Source organism: Stegostoma tigrinum, chromosome 15 (assembly GCF_030684315.1).
Source record: "Stegostoma tigrinum isolate sSteTig4 chromosome 15, sSteTig4.hap1, whole genome shotgun sequence".
In the NCBI taxonomy this organism is placed as follows: domain Eukaryota; kingdom Metazoa; phylum Chordata; class Chondrichthyes; order Orectolobiformes; family Stegostomatidae; genus Stegostoma; species Stegostoma tigrinum.
In genome coordinates this window covers 73686362-73703507 of record NC_081368.1, presented here as the reverse complement: position 1 = coordinate 73703507, position 17146 = coordinate 73686362, and the positions used below count along the sequence as shown (strand labels likewise).

The 17146-nt window shown below is 44.6% G+C and overlaps 1 protein-coding gene across 1 annotated transcript in view; it reads right to left on the bottom strand.

The window, feature by feature from the left end:
- Positions 1-311: 311 nt before the first annotated feature.
- The window catches only part of slc25a14 (solute carrier family 25 member 14), a 75209-nt gene continuing 58374 nt past the window's right edge, over positions 312-17146 (bottom strand). The window contains exons 7-9 of the mRNA XM_048544760.2: positions 5511-5646; positions 3062-3142; positions 312-2187 (exon numbers count right to left, since the gene is read on the bottom strand). Coding sequence (XP_048400717.1) covers positions 2146-2187; positions 3062-3142; positions 5511-5646 — 259 coding nt within the window. The 3' untranslated portion in view covers positions 312-2145. The remainder of the gene's footprint in view (positions 2188-3061; positions 3143-5510; positions 5647-17146) is intronic.

The window sequence follows — 17146 nt, the reverse complement described above, 5'->3', positions numbered from 1 at the left end:
ACATGCTAAATTGCCTGTGGTGTTCAGGGTGGGGAGGGGGAGGGGGAGGGGGAGGGGGAGGGGGAGGGGGAGGGGGAGGGGGAGGGGGAGGGGGAGGGGGAGGGGGAGGGGGAGGGGGAGGGGGAGGGGGAGGGGGGGGGGGGGGGGGGAGGGGGAGGGGGAGGGGGAGGGGGAGGGGGAGGGGGAGGGGGAGGGGGAGGGGGGGGGGGGGGGGGGAGGGGGAGGGGGAGGGGGAGGGGGAGGGGGGGGGGGGGGGAGGGGGAGGGGAGAGAGAGAGGGGGGGGGGGGGGGGAGGGGGGGGGGGAGGGGGGGGGGAGAGGGGGGAGGAAATGGGCCTGGATGGGATGCTTCAAAGGGCGGTGTGGACTTGTTGGGCTGAAGGGCCTGTTTCCACGCTGTAGGGAATCTAATCTAATCTATACAAACAGCTGCATTGCAGTAATACCTGAACTAGAAGTCACCAGCTCCCTCGAGACTCTTGTGATTGCAGACATGGTCAAGACAGGCCACAGTGCCCGCAGACAGGTCTCAGCAACGTCACTGACATGCAGCATTCTTAAAATTCATCCATGAGGAGAGCTTCAGTGCTCCCAATGGTATGTCATATTGGCCCAAAAATAAATGAGTAACCATGAATGCTTGCACACCTCTCTGCTTTAGTTATTAACAGCTTAAAAATACTTCAACAACTTGAGAATCTCTTTTTGTTTTGAAATGACCTTTCTGAGTTCGATCTAATACTGAAATGATGCTGAGATTTGTATGGAGGCTGTCACCAAGTGGCAAGTATTTGTTTTTCTCTGACATAATTTTTCTCAATGAACAAACTGCAAAACAAATGGTGACTCCATGATTTAAGCTCCTATCACTGGTGCATAACCATGTAAACATCTCAAACATGTAGACAAGGTAAAAGTAAAAATCTTTGTATAGGAAACCAGGCTGCAGGCTCATTTCTTAGTGCAGGGCTGTTCTGCATGAGGGTGGGAAGTGTCTGCCAACTGGATTGACAGTGTCAAAATTACCAGGTGTTTAAAGCATCACCCTTTCAGCAGAATGAACCAGTTCAACAGCAAGCAAAGCCAGCTTCAAAATTAGACCTTCAGGAATATGTTAAAAGAAATCACACTGAAGATCTATTGTAAATTTGATTGATTCTTAAGGAATTGTTGTTCTTGAAAATTGAGAAGCGGCTTCGTGATGTGAACATAATACACCAATTATCAATACACTTCAAATGTTCCTCCTCCAAACCAGTTTCAACTTTGTAAAGAGCGAATGCAAGTTCCGTGCTACTAATTGATTTGGCATATCAACATTGTGTGGAATGTGGCCAAGGCTCCCAAGATCCTGAAACCTATCTTCAACTTTATGTATATTTGTTGAAGGACTCGAGGCACAGAAATTCACTTATGTCGTGCATAATGGCATTCTAAGGTCTGAGCCCAGTATATCTCAACCTCTGCACTGCGCAAGATGAGGGGCCCAAAACCCAATAGCTCACCTTCAAGTCTGCACCACTCTGCTCTGTTGACAATCCATGTGTTCTGGGTCACAGAAATCTGTATTTGTATCACTGGTAATTAAATGCTGATTTGGGATCTTAATGAATATACTCATTAATGAGGACATCGAATATGAGGACACAGGCAAACCTTTGAAGCCCAGAAAGTTCAAGGCAGTCCAAATGCAAGTTTAGCTTCAAGTGCAAAAGGCCTCTTTATGAGTAACCCCCACATTCGCACACATCTCCCCATAGACACGTTCCCAGTTGTGTGTTGAGCATGCAATGCACGTGATTGTGTGAGGGTATGTACGTGCAGCCTGACATTCACAGTTGGGTTGTTCTACCCCGCAACCCCGTTTCTGTTGAGTGGTTTCCTATTTGGCAGTATCACCATAAATCAATTGAGACTTTAATTCAATGAATCTTCTCAATTGCTACCAGAAAGTTAAAGCCATTGGTCGCTGTGCATAAGTCATCTTTTCCACACAATGTATTTGAATTCAAGGGCAGTAACATTCATGCAACTCCCTACAAGGGTGGAAGGCAACAGGGTGAATGAATGCTTCCCTCCTGTCAATAAACAAAAGCCAGGCAGCAGTGTGAGCATGAAGAACACTGTTGCAGAGATTAACAGGACATTACACAGGGATCTTTCTGAGCTGTTCATATGTAATGAAGAACTGAAAGCCACAGTTAAGGAATCACAATATAATTATTGTTAATTATAAAGTTAATAAGTTGTCAGCAAGCACCCTACAGAAATGAGAACCTCAAACAACTCAGTTGAATAGGTTCATAATTTGTATCATTGTATCAGCTCAGCCTCAACTAGCCCGACCTCATCAAACTGTACTAGGAAGATTTTTTCAGATAGCTTCATTATCAATTTCCCAGAAATGTACTGAGCTGCACAAATCTGAAGGGCCCAGTTTGTGATCTGAATCCATATTACTTTGGTTAATCTGCTACCATTGTCCTTACTGAGGATGAAACGAGCATGGCTGGGGGTGGGTTAGAGTGGGGTGTCCTTCCCACCTTGCTAATACAGAGGAGGGATGACGACTCTTCAAAAGGTACTTAATTAATTGTTACATATTTTGGATAACTCTGAGGTGATGGAAAGTTTTATAAAAAGGCAAACCTTCTTTTCTCATATTGCACATGGTTCTCATAATCCTGCCCGGGAGAGGAGATTATTGGATGAGTTAAGAGTGGCAATTTGATTTCAATATTGAATACGCTTCCTGGGGTAACTCTGGGACTGTGCTGTTCCAACTGAAACCCACTCATACTATGCTGTAATGCCTCATTAAAACCATTCACAAAATAAAGCAATATACGTTGAGAGGACTGACTGCAATGGCAATCATGACTTTTCCTGTATGGACAGAAGTGGTGATGATTGGTGATGGCTGGTGATGAAGATAATCAAGGGGCTTGTGCCTGGAGATACAATCTGCAATGATGTTAGCAGGATCCTGTATTATGTAAGAAAGATGCCAGCACACTGTTCAAAGCAAAGTGAATGACAATCAAGTGGAGGAGAAAGGATACAATGATATTCCAAGGTCCCAGGCGTAACCAATTGGGCCAGAATCCTTTGTACAGAGCCAAGAAACCTTCAGTCTTCCATGTCTAACAAGACAAAGAGAAAATATTAAAACAGCAATTGAAGGAGAAGTTGATCTTACTTCCTCCCACTTTCTACGGACTAAGGGGATGGCCACAGGAACCTGCATGGGCCAAGCTATGCCTGCTTCTTTGTAGGATACGTGGAACTTCTGCAGCTACACTGGCACTATCCCCCACCTCTGCCTCTGCTACATTTGATGACTGCAATGCAGCTGTCTCGTGCTCCTACAAGAAGCTTGAACAGTTCATCAACTTTAACTCAACTTTACTCTCCGCCACTTCTACCACCTGCAATCCGACCCCACAACCAAAGATATATTTCCCTCTCTACCCCTATCTGCTTTCCACAGCTCTCTGCGACTCCCTTGTCAGCTCCACACTCCCCACGAGTCCCCTGGCACCTTTCCCTGCAACTGCAGAAGTGCTATAACTGCTCCTACGCCTTTACCCAAACCTTTCACGTCTGACAGAGGTTCACCTGTACATCCATCAACGTGGTCTATTGCATCGGCTGCTCCCGAAGTGGCTTCCTCTACTTCAGTGAGACCAAGCAGAGGCTCAGAGACCGTTTTGCAGAACATCTGCGCTCTGTTTGCAACAAACGACAACACCTTCCAGTCGTAAACCATTTCAACACCTCCTCCCATTCTCTGGGCAACATGTCCATCCTGGGTCTCCTCCAGTGTTCACAATGAGGAGCAGTACCTCATATTCTGCCTTGGTCATCTACAACTCAATGGTCTCAATGTGGGCTTTGCCAGTTTTAAAATCTCCCCACCCTGGCCTCATCCCATGATCGAGCCTCCCTATCATCCCCACCTCCTTGACCTGAAAACTTGTCCATCTTCTCTTGCACCTAACCACTCCTCCCACCTCACTGACCAATCCATGCCACTGTCTACCTGCACTCATCCATCACCATCCCACCTACCTTCCCAAGCCCCATCCTCATCCTCCATTTCCGAAGAAGGGTCCTGACCCGAAATGTCAAGATTCATAGTTATCACTCAATTCTTGATTCCAGGCATTTTTCACTGAAATCAAATTTCATCATCTGCTGTGGTGGGATTCGAACTCAGAACATTATCGGTCTCTGAGTTAACAGTCCAGCAATAATAACACTAGGCTATTGCCTCCCCATCTGTCCTAAATCCTTGAATGTTATGATATTTCAAGTGCTCATCCAAATTTTTTTTTTGAAAGCTGGTAAGGTTTCTGGCTTCCACTACCTTCCCAGGCAGTGCATTCCAAATTCCTACCAACCTGAGTGTAAATGTTCTTTCTCAAACCTCCTCTGAGTCTCCTGTCCCTTACTGTAAAACAATGTCCCCTTGTGACTGGCCCTTCAAACATGGGGAATAGATGCTCCTTATTTACCCTGTCCATACCCCTCATAATCTAATACACCTCAATTATGTCATTCATCACCTTTCTCTGCCCTAAAGAAAACAATTCATGCGATTATCCAGTCTCTCCTTATAGCTCAATTGTTCCAGGCAGCATGCTGGCAAACCTCCTCTGTATCTCCCTTAGTGCTACTACATCCTTTCTGTAGTGAGGTGATCAGACCTGCATAGTTTGTGCCCTATTACTAGGCCAGTTTCTGATCCAACTCACCAAGTTTCCCTGAATTCCATGTGCTTTAACCATCTCAATCATTCTCCCAGGTGGTACCTTGTCAAAAGCTTTGCTAAAATCCATTTAAACTGAACTTCCCTCATGGTGGGTAAAAAAATGTAAAACACACCAAATATGTACATGTGCATGCATACATGTGCCCATATGCATGCATACATGTGTCCATATGTGAGCAACAGTGTGGATGTGTGGGGCTGTGTGAGAGAGGGAGTGGGCACGCAAGTGCAAGTGACTGTGTACGCAAGTGCGAGTGCGAGAGTCGTGCGAGTGAGTGTGTGCCTGAGAGAGTGAATGAGCAAGAACAACATGAAAGAAAACAAAGACTTGAGAGAACAAAGGGACAGAATAAAGGAGACTGTAGAAGAGGGAGATTAGAATAAGAACAGGACAGTAGAGAGGTGAGGAGAGAGAAATGAGTGATGTTAGGTGTTCAGGAACAGGCTGTTTGTCAGTACATAGATTACAAAGTCTCCCAGCAGCTTCTTCCAAATCACGACAGGAATTACTAGGAAGATAACTGATCTATCCAAACATATTCTGAGCTCTACTCAAATCTCACACACGGTCTTATAGTTTTGGTTGCCATCCATGGTTCTGGTGGACATGAAAGAACATTGCACTCAGTTCCTGCCTACTCTAATTTGTAAACCTGTGAACAGTTTCTTACAATAGTTCAGCAGTTAATGAATCATATTATGCTCCCATTAGTGATACAACCCCAGCTGGGACTTACTTGTAGAAGGCCATCCAGAGTCCCCTTGTAAATTACATGAGTCCCTGAAAGCACTTTCTGGTTCATCATACGAGTCCGCACTACATCAACCGGATTGGAGGCCAAGGCACCAGCTAAGCCACAGGTAAAGCTTGATCTGCATCAACAACAAACTCCAACATGATGTACGTATTCCAGGAATTACAGATAACTGAAACATTTATTGAACACCTGAGAGTCAGATTAATTCTTCTGCAATGGTAGACATAAAATACATTTGGGCAATTTGCACAGACCTCAGTAAACATGAACTCAGGATAGTTAGGATGAAACAAATTCAAACATCACAGCAGGCCACAGCCATAGAGATGTACAGCACAGACACAGGCCTTTTGTCCAACTCGTCCATGCCGAGCAGATATCCTAAATTAATCAGGTCCCACTTGCTAGTATTTGGCCCATATCCTTCTAAATTCTTCCTATTCATGTACCATTCGGATGCCTTTTAAATGTTGCAACTGTACCAACTGTGACCACCTCCTCTGGCAGCTCATCCCACACATGGACCACCCTCTGCATGAAAAAGTTGCCTCTCAACTCCCTTTTAAATATTTCTCGTCTCACCTTAAACCTATCCCCTCTAGTTCTGGATTCCTCTACCCTGCTAAGATGACCTTGGCAACATGCCATTCTGATGCCTGTCAGCTGGAGAAATGTCTGTACCCCTGACCTGAGAGTCCCCTATCACCATTGATCGCTTGGAACCTGATATACCCATCGCTACAGTAGAACTGGTCACAGTACCAGTTAACCTGGCTATCAGTGCTCGCCTGGGATTCCACCGCCCCCTACATTTTCCACTATAGCATACTTTTTTGAGATGGAGATAGCCACAGGAGACTCCTGCATTTACCTGCCTACCTCTCCTACATTTTCTAGAGGTGGCCCATTTACCTGACTGCATCTGTGGCTTCGTGAAACTGCCATCCTTCAAACCCCTGGTTCCTGTAAAATTCCTCCTTCCTTCTAACTGTCGCTCCAAACAATCCATACTATGCGATAGGATTCACAACCAAAAATGTTTCCCCGTAGTCAAAATTATCAGAAACACCGAAATTCTCCCAAATCTCCCACATTCAACAGGAAGAGCACATTACTATTATAATGGCTATCTCTGCACCTTAATCTACAGACGCAAAATACAGCAGTCTTGCTGCTCTAAAAACACTGCTCTAGGATAACTTAATACTTTCATTTTTTTAAAAATTGAGTCAGATCTCAGTAAAACATGGAAAAAGTACTCTCACCCTACCCACTGTTCTAGGTTTACAAAAAAACGAATAAGATTTATAAGTTTCACATGCCTTAAAAACAAACACTTAGCTGCTGACACTCCTAACAGTCAGCAGTTTTGATAATAAAGTAAATTTCACTGTTTGTTTTTCTTGGACAGAGCTCTGATTTCCAAAGATGTTTGGACTTTTGCAGGCAGTCAGCTGTTGGAACTTTGCTGCTTGGTTTTTTGATGAACTCTGGAGCCATCCTCTGATCTCGCACATGGTCTCTCCCAAAATTCTGGGTCTCTCTCTTTCCTCCCATTTAAAGTATTGTAGTTATTGATTTTTTTTAAAAAACGTTCCAAAAACAAAGCAAAAACTTGTATAAACTGTAATTACTGCTCCAAGAAATCAAGGAAATCAGCTCCAGCACTAAAAAACCTCAAAAAAAGTTCTTACAACCATAATTCTCTTCCCATGTAGCAGTCACACAAGCCAGACAGCTAAGCGCTTGTGTTGCCGAACTGATCATAATCTGAGTCTTCATCAGTAGCTTGAATACCTCGTAACTTCATTACCACTCTGAGCTCCTCAACATGATGATAGAGGAGATGTAACTGGCCTCACAAGGCTACAAGATTAATAAAAATAACAACAAACAGGCTCCAGATAAGAGTTTATGGCAGCATCTGGAAAAAGTAGATTAAATCAGAGATACCAGATACCCAGCCCCCAGGAGCCTGTATTTTGATTAATGTAAACAGACCATACTGGAATTCAAGTAACGTACCGCCTAAGTGCTTCTCAACGTATGGACGTCTGATGATTTTTTGGTTGGGCAGAGTACTGATTCAGAATCTGAGGCAGAGCTCTCCCAACCTATTGGCAAAGAATAAATGATTGTAACTTGTACCTGACGCTGCTGAGATAACCCCATAGAATAATCTAATGAACATAGCAAGAGACACAAGAATTGACTGCAAAAGCTTTTACAGGCATGTAATCAGAAATCTTTGGTTCAGATTAATGTGGGTGTCTTAAAAGTAGAATCAGGAATATCTATGATGGGGAATAGAGAAATGGTGAATTCGCTATATGATTACTTTGTGTCTGCTTTCCCTGAGGATAGTACAAGAAATCTCTCATAATTAGAGATCCAAGTGACAAGAGGATGAGGAAATGAAGAAAATTAGTATTATTAAGGAGGTTCTGTATTAGAAATTAATGGGGTTAAAATGATAAGTCCCTGAGTGTTGACAGTTACAATCCAGAGTGTTGAAGAGGCAGCGGCGGAGAAGCTCGATGCATTGGTAATCATTCCTGCAGATTGGAAACTTGCAAGTGTCACCCCACTGCTTAACAAAGAACAAAGAAAATTACAGCACAGGAACAGGCCCTTCGGCCCTCCAAGCCTGTGCTGATCAAGATCCTCTGTCTAACCTGTCATCTATTTTCTAATGGTCTGTGTCCACTTGCTCCCTGCCCATCCATGTACCTGTCCAAATATATCTTAAAAGACGCTAACGTGTCTGTGTCCACCACCTCCGCTGGCAACGCGTTCCAGGCACCCACCACCCTCTGTGTAAAGAACTTTCCACGCATATCTCCCTTAAACTTTCCTCCTCTCACTTTGAACACATGACCCCTAGTAATTGAGTCCCCAACTCTGGGGAAAAAGCTTTTTGCTATCCACCCTGTCTATACCACTCATGATTTTGTAGACCTCAATCAGGTCCCCGCCTCAATCTCCGTCTTTCTAATGAAAATAATCCTGAGCTACTCAACCTGTCTTCATAGCTAGCACTGTCCATACCAGGCAACATCCTGGTGAACCTCCTCTGCACCCTCTCCAAAGCTTCCACATCCTTTTGGTAATGTGGTGACCAGAACTGTACACAAGGTGCAAAGGATAAATCAGAGTTACAGAGTCTTCAGCATTTTATCTGTGGTAGGGAAATGCTTGAATCTATCATAAAGATCATAGACACAGGAGCAGAATTAGGCCATTCAGCCCATCAAGTCTGCTCTGCCAATTGATATGGCTGATTCGTTTCTCAACCTTATTCTGCTTTCTGCTTGCAACCATTGATCCCCTTACTATCAAGAATGTATCTCTGCCTTACATATATTCATTCACTTGGCCTCTACGACCTTCTGGAGGAGCAATGAGTTACACAGATTAAACACCAAAGGCTGTGATAATTAGATGCTTTGATAAAAATGATCTGATTGTGCCCAATCAGCAACAAAATCATGACTGCAAAGTCATGTTTGTCAAACTTGTTGGAATTCTTTTGAAGATATTGCTAACAAAACTAATAAACAGGAATCAATGAATACAGCTTATTTGGATCTTCAGAAGGATCCTGCAGGAACAAATGTAATATGTCTAAATTTGTAGGTGATATAAAGCTAAGCAGGAGTGTTTGATATGAGGAAGATGTAAAACATTTTCAGGAGGATTTCGCCAGGTTTAGTGATGGGTCAAGAATATGGCACATGAAATTAAAGGTAGAAACTCCACTCTGGTAGGAAGAAGAGATGTGCAGATTATTTCTTAAATAGTTAGAGATGGGAAAATAGATATGTAAATAGTCTTGGATGTTGTTGTCAATAAGTTACAGAAGGTGAACCTGTAGAAGTAGTCAACTATCAAGGTGGTGAGTGGAACGTTAACCTTTGTCACAAGAGAATCTGAGTACAAGAGTAGTGACATACAAGATGCATTCGTCCAGAAAGCAAGGTTCCATACAAAAGGCTGCCGCATAGGATAAAGGTACACCTCATTACGGATAAGGTATTTGCATGGATCAGCATGGGTAACTAACAGAAGGCAACAAGTGGGGATAAATGGGTGTTTTTCCGGTTTGCAATCAGTGGCTAGTGGTGTGCCTCAGGGATAGGTGTTAGAACATAGAACATAGAACAGTACAGCACAGAACAGGCCCTTCAGCCCACGATGTTGTGCCGACCATTGATCCTCATGTATGCACCCTCAAATTTCTGTGACCATATGCATGTCCAGCAGTCTCTTAAATGACCCCAATGACTTTGCTTCCACAACTGCTGCTGGTAACGCATTCCATGCTCTCACAACTCTGTGTAAAGAACCCGCCTCTGACACCCCTCTATACTTGTCTCCAACTAGCTTAAAACTATGACCCCTCGTGTTAGCCATTTCTGCCCTGGGAAATAGTCTCTGGCTATCAACTCTATCTATGCCTCTCATTATCTTGTATACCTCAATTAGGTCCCCTCTCCTCCTCTTTTTCTCCAATGAAAAACGTCCGAGCTCAGTCAACCTCTCTTCATACGATAAGCCCTCCAATCCAGGAAGCATCCTGGTAAACCTCCTCTGAACCCTCTCCAAAGCATCCGCATCTTTCCTATAATAGGGCGCCCAGAACTGGACGCAGTATTCCAAGTGCGGTCTAACCAAAGTTTTATAGAGCTGCAACAAGATCTCACGACTCTTAAACTCAATCCCCCTGCTAATGAAAGCCAAAACACCGTATGCTTTCTTAACAACCCTGTCCACTTGGGTGGCCATTTTAAGGGATCTATGTATCTGCACACCAAGATCCCTCTGTTCTTCCACACAGCCAAGAATCCTATCTTAATCCTGTACTCAGCTTTCAAATTCGACCTTCCAAAATGCATCACCTCGCATTTATCCAGGTTGAACGCCATCTGCCACCTCTCAGCCCATCTCTGCATCCTGTCAATGTCCTGCTGCAGCCTACAACAGCCCTCTACTGTCAACGACACCTCCAACCTTTGTGTCGTCTGCAAACTTGCTGACTCATCCTTCAATCCCCTCATCCAAGTCGTTAATAAAAATTACAAACAGTAGAGGCCCAGGGACAGAGCCCTGTGGAACACCACTCACCACCGACTTCCAGGCAGAATATTTTCCTTCTACTACCACTCACTGTCTTCTGTTGGCCAGCCAATTCTGTATCCAGACAGCTAAGTTCCCCTGTATCCCATTCCTCCTGACCTTCTGAATGAGCCTACCATGGGGAACCTTATCAAATGCCTTGCTGAAGTCCATATACACCACATCCACAGCTCGACCCTCATCAACTTTTCTAGTCACATCCTCAAAGAACTCGATAAGGTTTGTGAGGCATGACCTGCCCCTCACAAAGCCGTGTTGACTGCATTTAATCAAGCCATGCTCTTCCAGATGGTCATAAATCCTATCCCTCAGAATCCTTTTTAACACCTTGCAGACGACAGACGTGAGACTTACTGGCCTGTAATTGCCGGGGATTTCCCTATTTCCTTTCTTGAAGAGAGGAATTACATTTGCCTCTCTCCAGTCCTCAGGTACGACTCCAGTGGAGAGCGAGGATGCAAAGATCTTCGCAAGTGGCGAAGCAATTGTATTTCTCGTTTCCCAAAGCAGCCGAGGACAAATCTGGTCCAGGCCTGGCGACTTGTCAATCTTAAGGTTTGACAAAATTTTCAGCACATCAGCTTCCTCTATCTCTATCCATTCCAGCATGCACACCTGCTCTTCAAAGGTTTCATTCACTACAAAGTTCGTTTCTTTCGTAAAGACAGAAGCAAAAAACTCATTTAGGGCTTCCCCTACCTCCTCAGACTCCACACACAAGTTCCCTATGCTATCCCTGATCGGCCCTACTCTTTCTTTGACTATTCTCTTATTCCTCACATATGTGTAAAATGCCTTTGTGTTCTCCCTAATCCGTTCTGCCAAGCCTTTCTCGTGCCCCCTCCTGGCTCTCCTCAGACCATTTTTGAGCTCCTTCCTCGCCTGCCTGTAATCCTCTAGAGCTGAGCTTGACCCTAGCTTCCTCCACTTTATGTAAGCTACCTTCTTCCTTTTGACGAGAAGCTCCACCGCTCTCGTCATCCAAGGTTCCTTTATCTTACCCCTTCTTGCCTGTCTCAGAGGGATATATTTATTCATCACTCGCAACAACTGTTCCTTAAACATTCTCCACATGTCTATAGTGCCTTTACCATGGAACAATTGCTCCCAGTCCATGCTTCCTAACTCATGTCTAATCGCATCATAGTTTCCTCTTCCCCAATTAAATATCCTCCCATTTTGCCTCATCCTCTCCTTCTCCATAGCTATGTAGAATGTGAGGCAGTTATGGTCACTATCACCAAAATGCTCTCCCACCACAAGATCTGATACCCGCCCCGGCTCGTTTCCGAGCACCAAGTCTAGAATGGCCTCTTCCCTCGTCGGACTGTCAACGTACTGAGTTAGGAAACCCTCCTGAACACACCTTACAAAAACAGTTCCATTCAAATCTTCTGCTCGAAGGCGGTTCCAATCAATATTGGGAAAGTTAAAGTCACCCATTACAACAACCCTACTACGTCCACACTTTTCCAAAATCTGCCGACCTATGCTTTCTTCAATCTCCCTGCTGCTATTGGGGGGCCTGTAGTAAACCCCTAACGAGGTGACTACTCCCTTGCTGTTCCTAATTTCCACCCATACTGACTCAGTAAGCAGATCTTCCTCGACAAAGGAAGCTTCTGTAGCTGTGATACCCTCTCTGATTAGTAGTGCTACACCCCCTCCTCTTTTCCCCCCCTCCCTATTCTTTTTAAATGCTCTAAACCCTGGAATATCCAGCAACCATTCCTGCCCCTGAGAAACCCATGTCTCTGTTATGGCCACAACATCATAGCACCAGGTACTGATCCATGCTCTAAGTTCATCACTTTTATTCCTGATACTCCTTGCATTAAAGCAAACACACTTTAACTGATCCCTTGGTTCCTTCCCAGGAAAATCCTTCCCACTAGCTGGTCTACCTCTTGCTATTGCCTCACCTGCATCAACTCTCACCTCCGGTATACAGCTCAGGTTCCCAACTCCCTGCCATACTAGTTTAAACCCTCTCGAACTACTCAAGCAAACCTTCCACCCAGGACATTGGTCCCCTTCCAGGTCAGATGCAACCCGTCCTTCTTGTACAGGTCCCACCTTCCCCAGAAGGCATCCCAATTATCTACATATCTGAAGCCCTCCCTCCTACACCAGCTGCGCAGCCACGTGTTAAGCTGCGCCCGCTCCCTGTTCCTCGCCTCGCTATCTCGTGGCACCGGTAGTAAACTAGAGAACACTACTCTGTTCGTCCTGCTTTGCAGCTTCCATCCTAACTCCCTGAAATCACTTTTTATATCCTCAATCCTTTTTCTGGCTATATCATTCGTGCCAATATGTAACACGATTTCTGGCTGTTCGCCCTCCCCTTTTAGAACACCCGATTGGAGATGTCCCGGACCCTGGCACCAGGGAGGCAACATACCTTCCGGGAATCCTGATCCTGACCACAAAATCTCCTGTCGATTCCCCTACGACTGTTTACAATTTACATAGATGACTTGGAATTGGGGTCCAAACGTCTTGTGTCAAGTTCATAGATGACACTAGAGGTAGAACAAAGTGTGCGGAGGACACAAAGTCTGTGGAGGGATACAGATAGGTTAAGTGAGTGGGCAAATGTCTAATGGATGCAATGCAATAAAAACCAAAAGAACTGTGGACACTAAATTAGGAACAAAAACAAAGTTGCTGGAAAAGCTCAGCAGGTCTGGCAGTATCTGTGAGGGAAAAAACAGAGTTAACATTTCAGGTCCAGTGACCTTTCCTCAGAACAGGTTCTGAGGAAGGGCCACCGGATTCAAAAGGTTAACTCTGTTTTTTCCTTCACAGATGCTGCCAGACCTGCTGAACTTTTCTAGCAACTCTGTTATTGTTGTTGTTGTGGATGGAATACAATGTTGCTAAATGTAAAGTCATCCACTTTAGTAGGAATAACAGCAAAATGGACTATTATTTAAATGGTGAAAAATTACAGCATGCTGCTTTGCAAAGGAACCTGGGTGTCCTTGTGCGTGAATCACTAAAAGAAGGCAAATGGAATATTGTCCTTTATTGCTGGAGGAATGAAGGATAAAAACTGGGAGGTAATACTACAGCTGTATAGCGTGTTGGTGAGGTCACACCTGGAATACTATGTACAGTTAAGAAGGATGTGCTGGCACTAGAAGGGGTACAGAGGAACACAGAACATACAACTGTATGGCACAGGTACAGACACCTCGGCCGACAATGTTGTGCTGAACATGACACCAATTTAAACTAATCCCTTCTGCCTGCTGTTGCCTCCAAGATTCGCAAAGTTATTTCGCAGTTGCAAGTGTTGGCTTATGAGGAAAGATTGAATAGGTTGGGAATACACTCATTGGAATTTAGAAGAATGGGGAGGGGAGAACCTTACAAAAACAAATAAAATTATGAAGGGACCAGATAAAATAAAAGCAGAGAGATTGTTTCCACTGGCAGGTGAAACTAAAACTAAGGGACATTGCCTCAAAATAACGGGGAGTAGATTTAGGACTGAGTTGAGGAGAAACTTCTTCACCCAAAGTGTTGTGAATCTGTGTAATTCCCTGCCCAGTGAAACAGTTGAGGCTACCTTATTGGATGTTTTTAAGGCAAAGAGAGATTTTTGAGCAGTAAAGGAATTCACCACACAACCAGCCCAGCTCTTCCCCTCCCCCCACTGCATCCCAAAACCAGCCCAGCCTGTCTCTGCCTCCCTAACCTGTTCTTCCTCTCACCCATCCCTTCCTCCCACCCCAAGCCGCACCTCCATCCCCTACCTACTAACCTCATCCCACCTCCTTGACCTGTCCGTCTTCACTGGACTGACCTATCCCCTTCCCTACCTCGCCACCTATACTCTCCTCTCCACCTATCTTCTTTTCTCTCCATCTTCGGTCCGCCTCCCCCTCTCTCCCTATTTATTCCAGAACCCTCACTCCATCCCCCTCTCTGATGAAGGGTCTAGGTCCGAAACGTCAGCTTTTGTGCTCCTGAGATGCTGCTTGGCCTGCTGTGTTCATCCAGTTTCACACTTTATTAGCTAGAATAATAACATCTGGTTCGCTAATATCCTTCAAAGAAGGAAAATTCGTCCTGACTTGCTCTGACCCACCTGTGACTCCAGACCTACAGAAACGTGGTTTATTCTTAACTGCCCTCTGGGAAATTGCAGTTGGACAATAAATGCTGGCCTAGCCAGTGACATTCAAATCCCAGGAATGAATATTTTTTAAAAAAAAACTGGGTCTGAGCCAGAACTATCCAGTCACAGAGGTCTACAGCACAGCCTACACTGAGCAAAAACAACCATCTAACTAAACTAATGTGATTTGGGCACTTGGCTCATAGCTTTGTATGCCTACACATCACAAGTGCTCATCAAAATACCTCTTAAATTTTGAGTGTTTCTGCCTTCACCACCCTCACAGGGAGTGAATTCCACATTCCCACTATCCTCTACATGGAAAAAAACATCCTCATTTCCCTCTAAACCTTGTACTCTTTATCTCAAATCTACACTCCCTGGTCATCGATCGCTGTACCAAGGAGTTCCCTTCCGTCTACCCTTGTAACTCCATTCAATTTTACACATCTCAATTACACCTACCGCCACCTCCCGCAAAGGAAAACAACCCCAGTCTATCCAATCTCTCTTCAGAATCACAACTTTTCAACCCAGGAAACATCCCAGTAAATCTCTTTTGCATCCTCTCCAGTGCAATCATATTCCTCCTACAATGTATATTTCAGAACTACACACAATACTTTAACTGTAATCTAACCACCTTTTCAATACAGTTCCAGCAGAGCCTCCCTGCTCTTGAATAGAATTTCTCAGCTAATAAAAGCAGGTGTCCCACGTGCTTTTGTAAACCACTTTATCCACATTACCTGATACCTTAAGGGATCAATGCACATGCACACCAAGATCCCTCTGATTCCCATTGCTTCCCAGGGTCCGACTGTTCAGCATGTATTCCTTTGCCTGTTTTGGTCCTGCCCCTTTGAATCATTTATCTGAACTGAATTCTAGTGCCACTGATTAGTACATCTGTCCAGTCCATCTGTACCCTACTATAATTTCTGGCTATCCTACTCACTATTTACAATCATACCAATTTTCATATCATCTACAAAATTCCTGGTCAACCCTCATACAGTTAATATTCATACACACTGCAAACAGCAAGGGTCCTATCACTGATCCCTGCAGAATCCCACGAGACACGAGGCTTACAAAAGGTCTTGCTCAAGTCCAAGTAGACTACATCAAATGCATTTCCGTCATTACACACCAGATCACCTCTTCAAAATAAGTTGGTTAGATGTGATTTCCCCTAAACAAAACTATGCTGATTGTTTTTTAATCCCTGAATCTTCAAGTGGAGATTTATTCACCCGGCACAATTATTTCCAATAGTTTCCTCACCACTGAGGTTGGACAGACTTGCCTATACCTTTTTTGCAAGCACCTCTGCTACGTATGGCCTTGCCTCACTCAAAAATCAGAGAAGATCCAACAGTGGGTTCTAATGAGAAGTGGCTGCACTGGATTCCAGGAGAAGTCAACTGACTCACCACATCTGTGAAGGGGTCGAAGCGGACTTGGTGCTCTAGCAACGGCAACAGCATCCAATAGTGGACACTAGTGAGAAGTGACTGCACTGGATTCCAGGAGAATTTGAGAGAAGCATGACAGGCCAAAGGTATAAAAGCCAGACCTAATGTACTACCAGCACAGAGTGCTTGCTGCACAGAGTAAAGCATGGAGAGTTAAGCTAAATGTGGGAAGAGGAGGAGGGGAGTTGGGAGATCGAGGCCCAGATAAAAGGGCACGAGTGAGCCAGGGGCAGCATCAGTTGGAGGAGGAGTTGACTACTGCAGTTCCTAAAGGCACGAAGGCAAAGGAGTAGTAGAAGGAATTTGATCCATATCACAGTGAGTGTGTGGCTGGTGCATGGCAAGTAGCTTTTCTTTTCTCCTGGCTTCGCTGCTGTTGATAAGTTAATTTAACGCTAAGTCATGGCAGGAGATCCCAGACCCATATTATGCTCTTTCTGTGTGATGTGGGATGAGGAAATTCTGAATAGCACATTCAGTAAATTGGTCACACTGCAGAAAAAAAATTATTGAATAAGATAGGGAATGGGTGACCAACAGACAGAGGAAGAGTAGGAAGACAGTGTACGGGTCCCCTGCGGTCATCCCCCTCCAAAACAGATAACCCATTTTGGATACTGTTGAAGGAGATGGCTCACCAGGGGCAGATGACTGCAGCCAGGTTCGTGGCACCATGGCTGACTCTGCTGCTTGGGGACGGTTTGAACTAATATGGCACGGGGATGGGAACCATTGCAGGAAGTCAGAGGGAAGTAAAGTGGGGACAGAAACAAAAGGTAGCAAGGGAAAATGTGAAAGTGGAGTCAGAGAAACCAAAGATAAAAATCAAAAAGGGCAGTACAGTAATTATAAAAATAGTCTCAATGCTCTCTGTC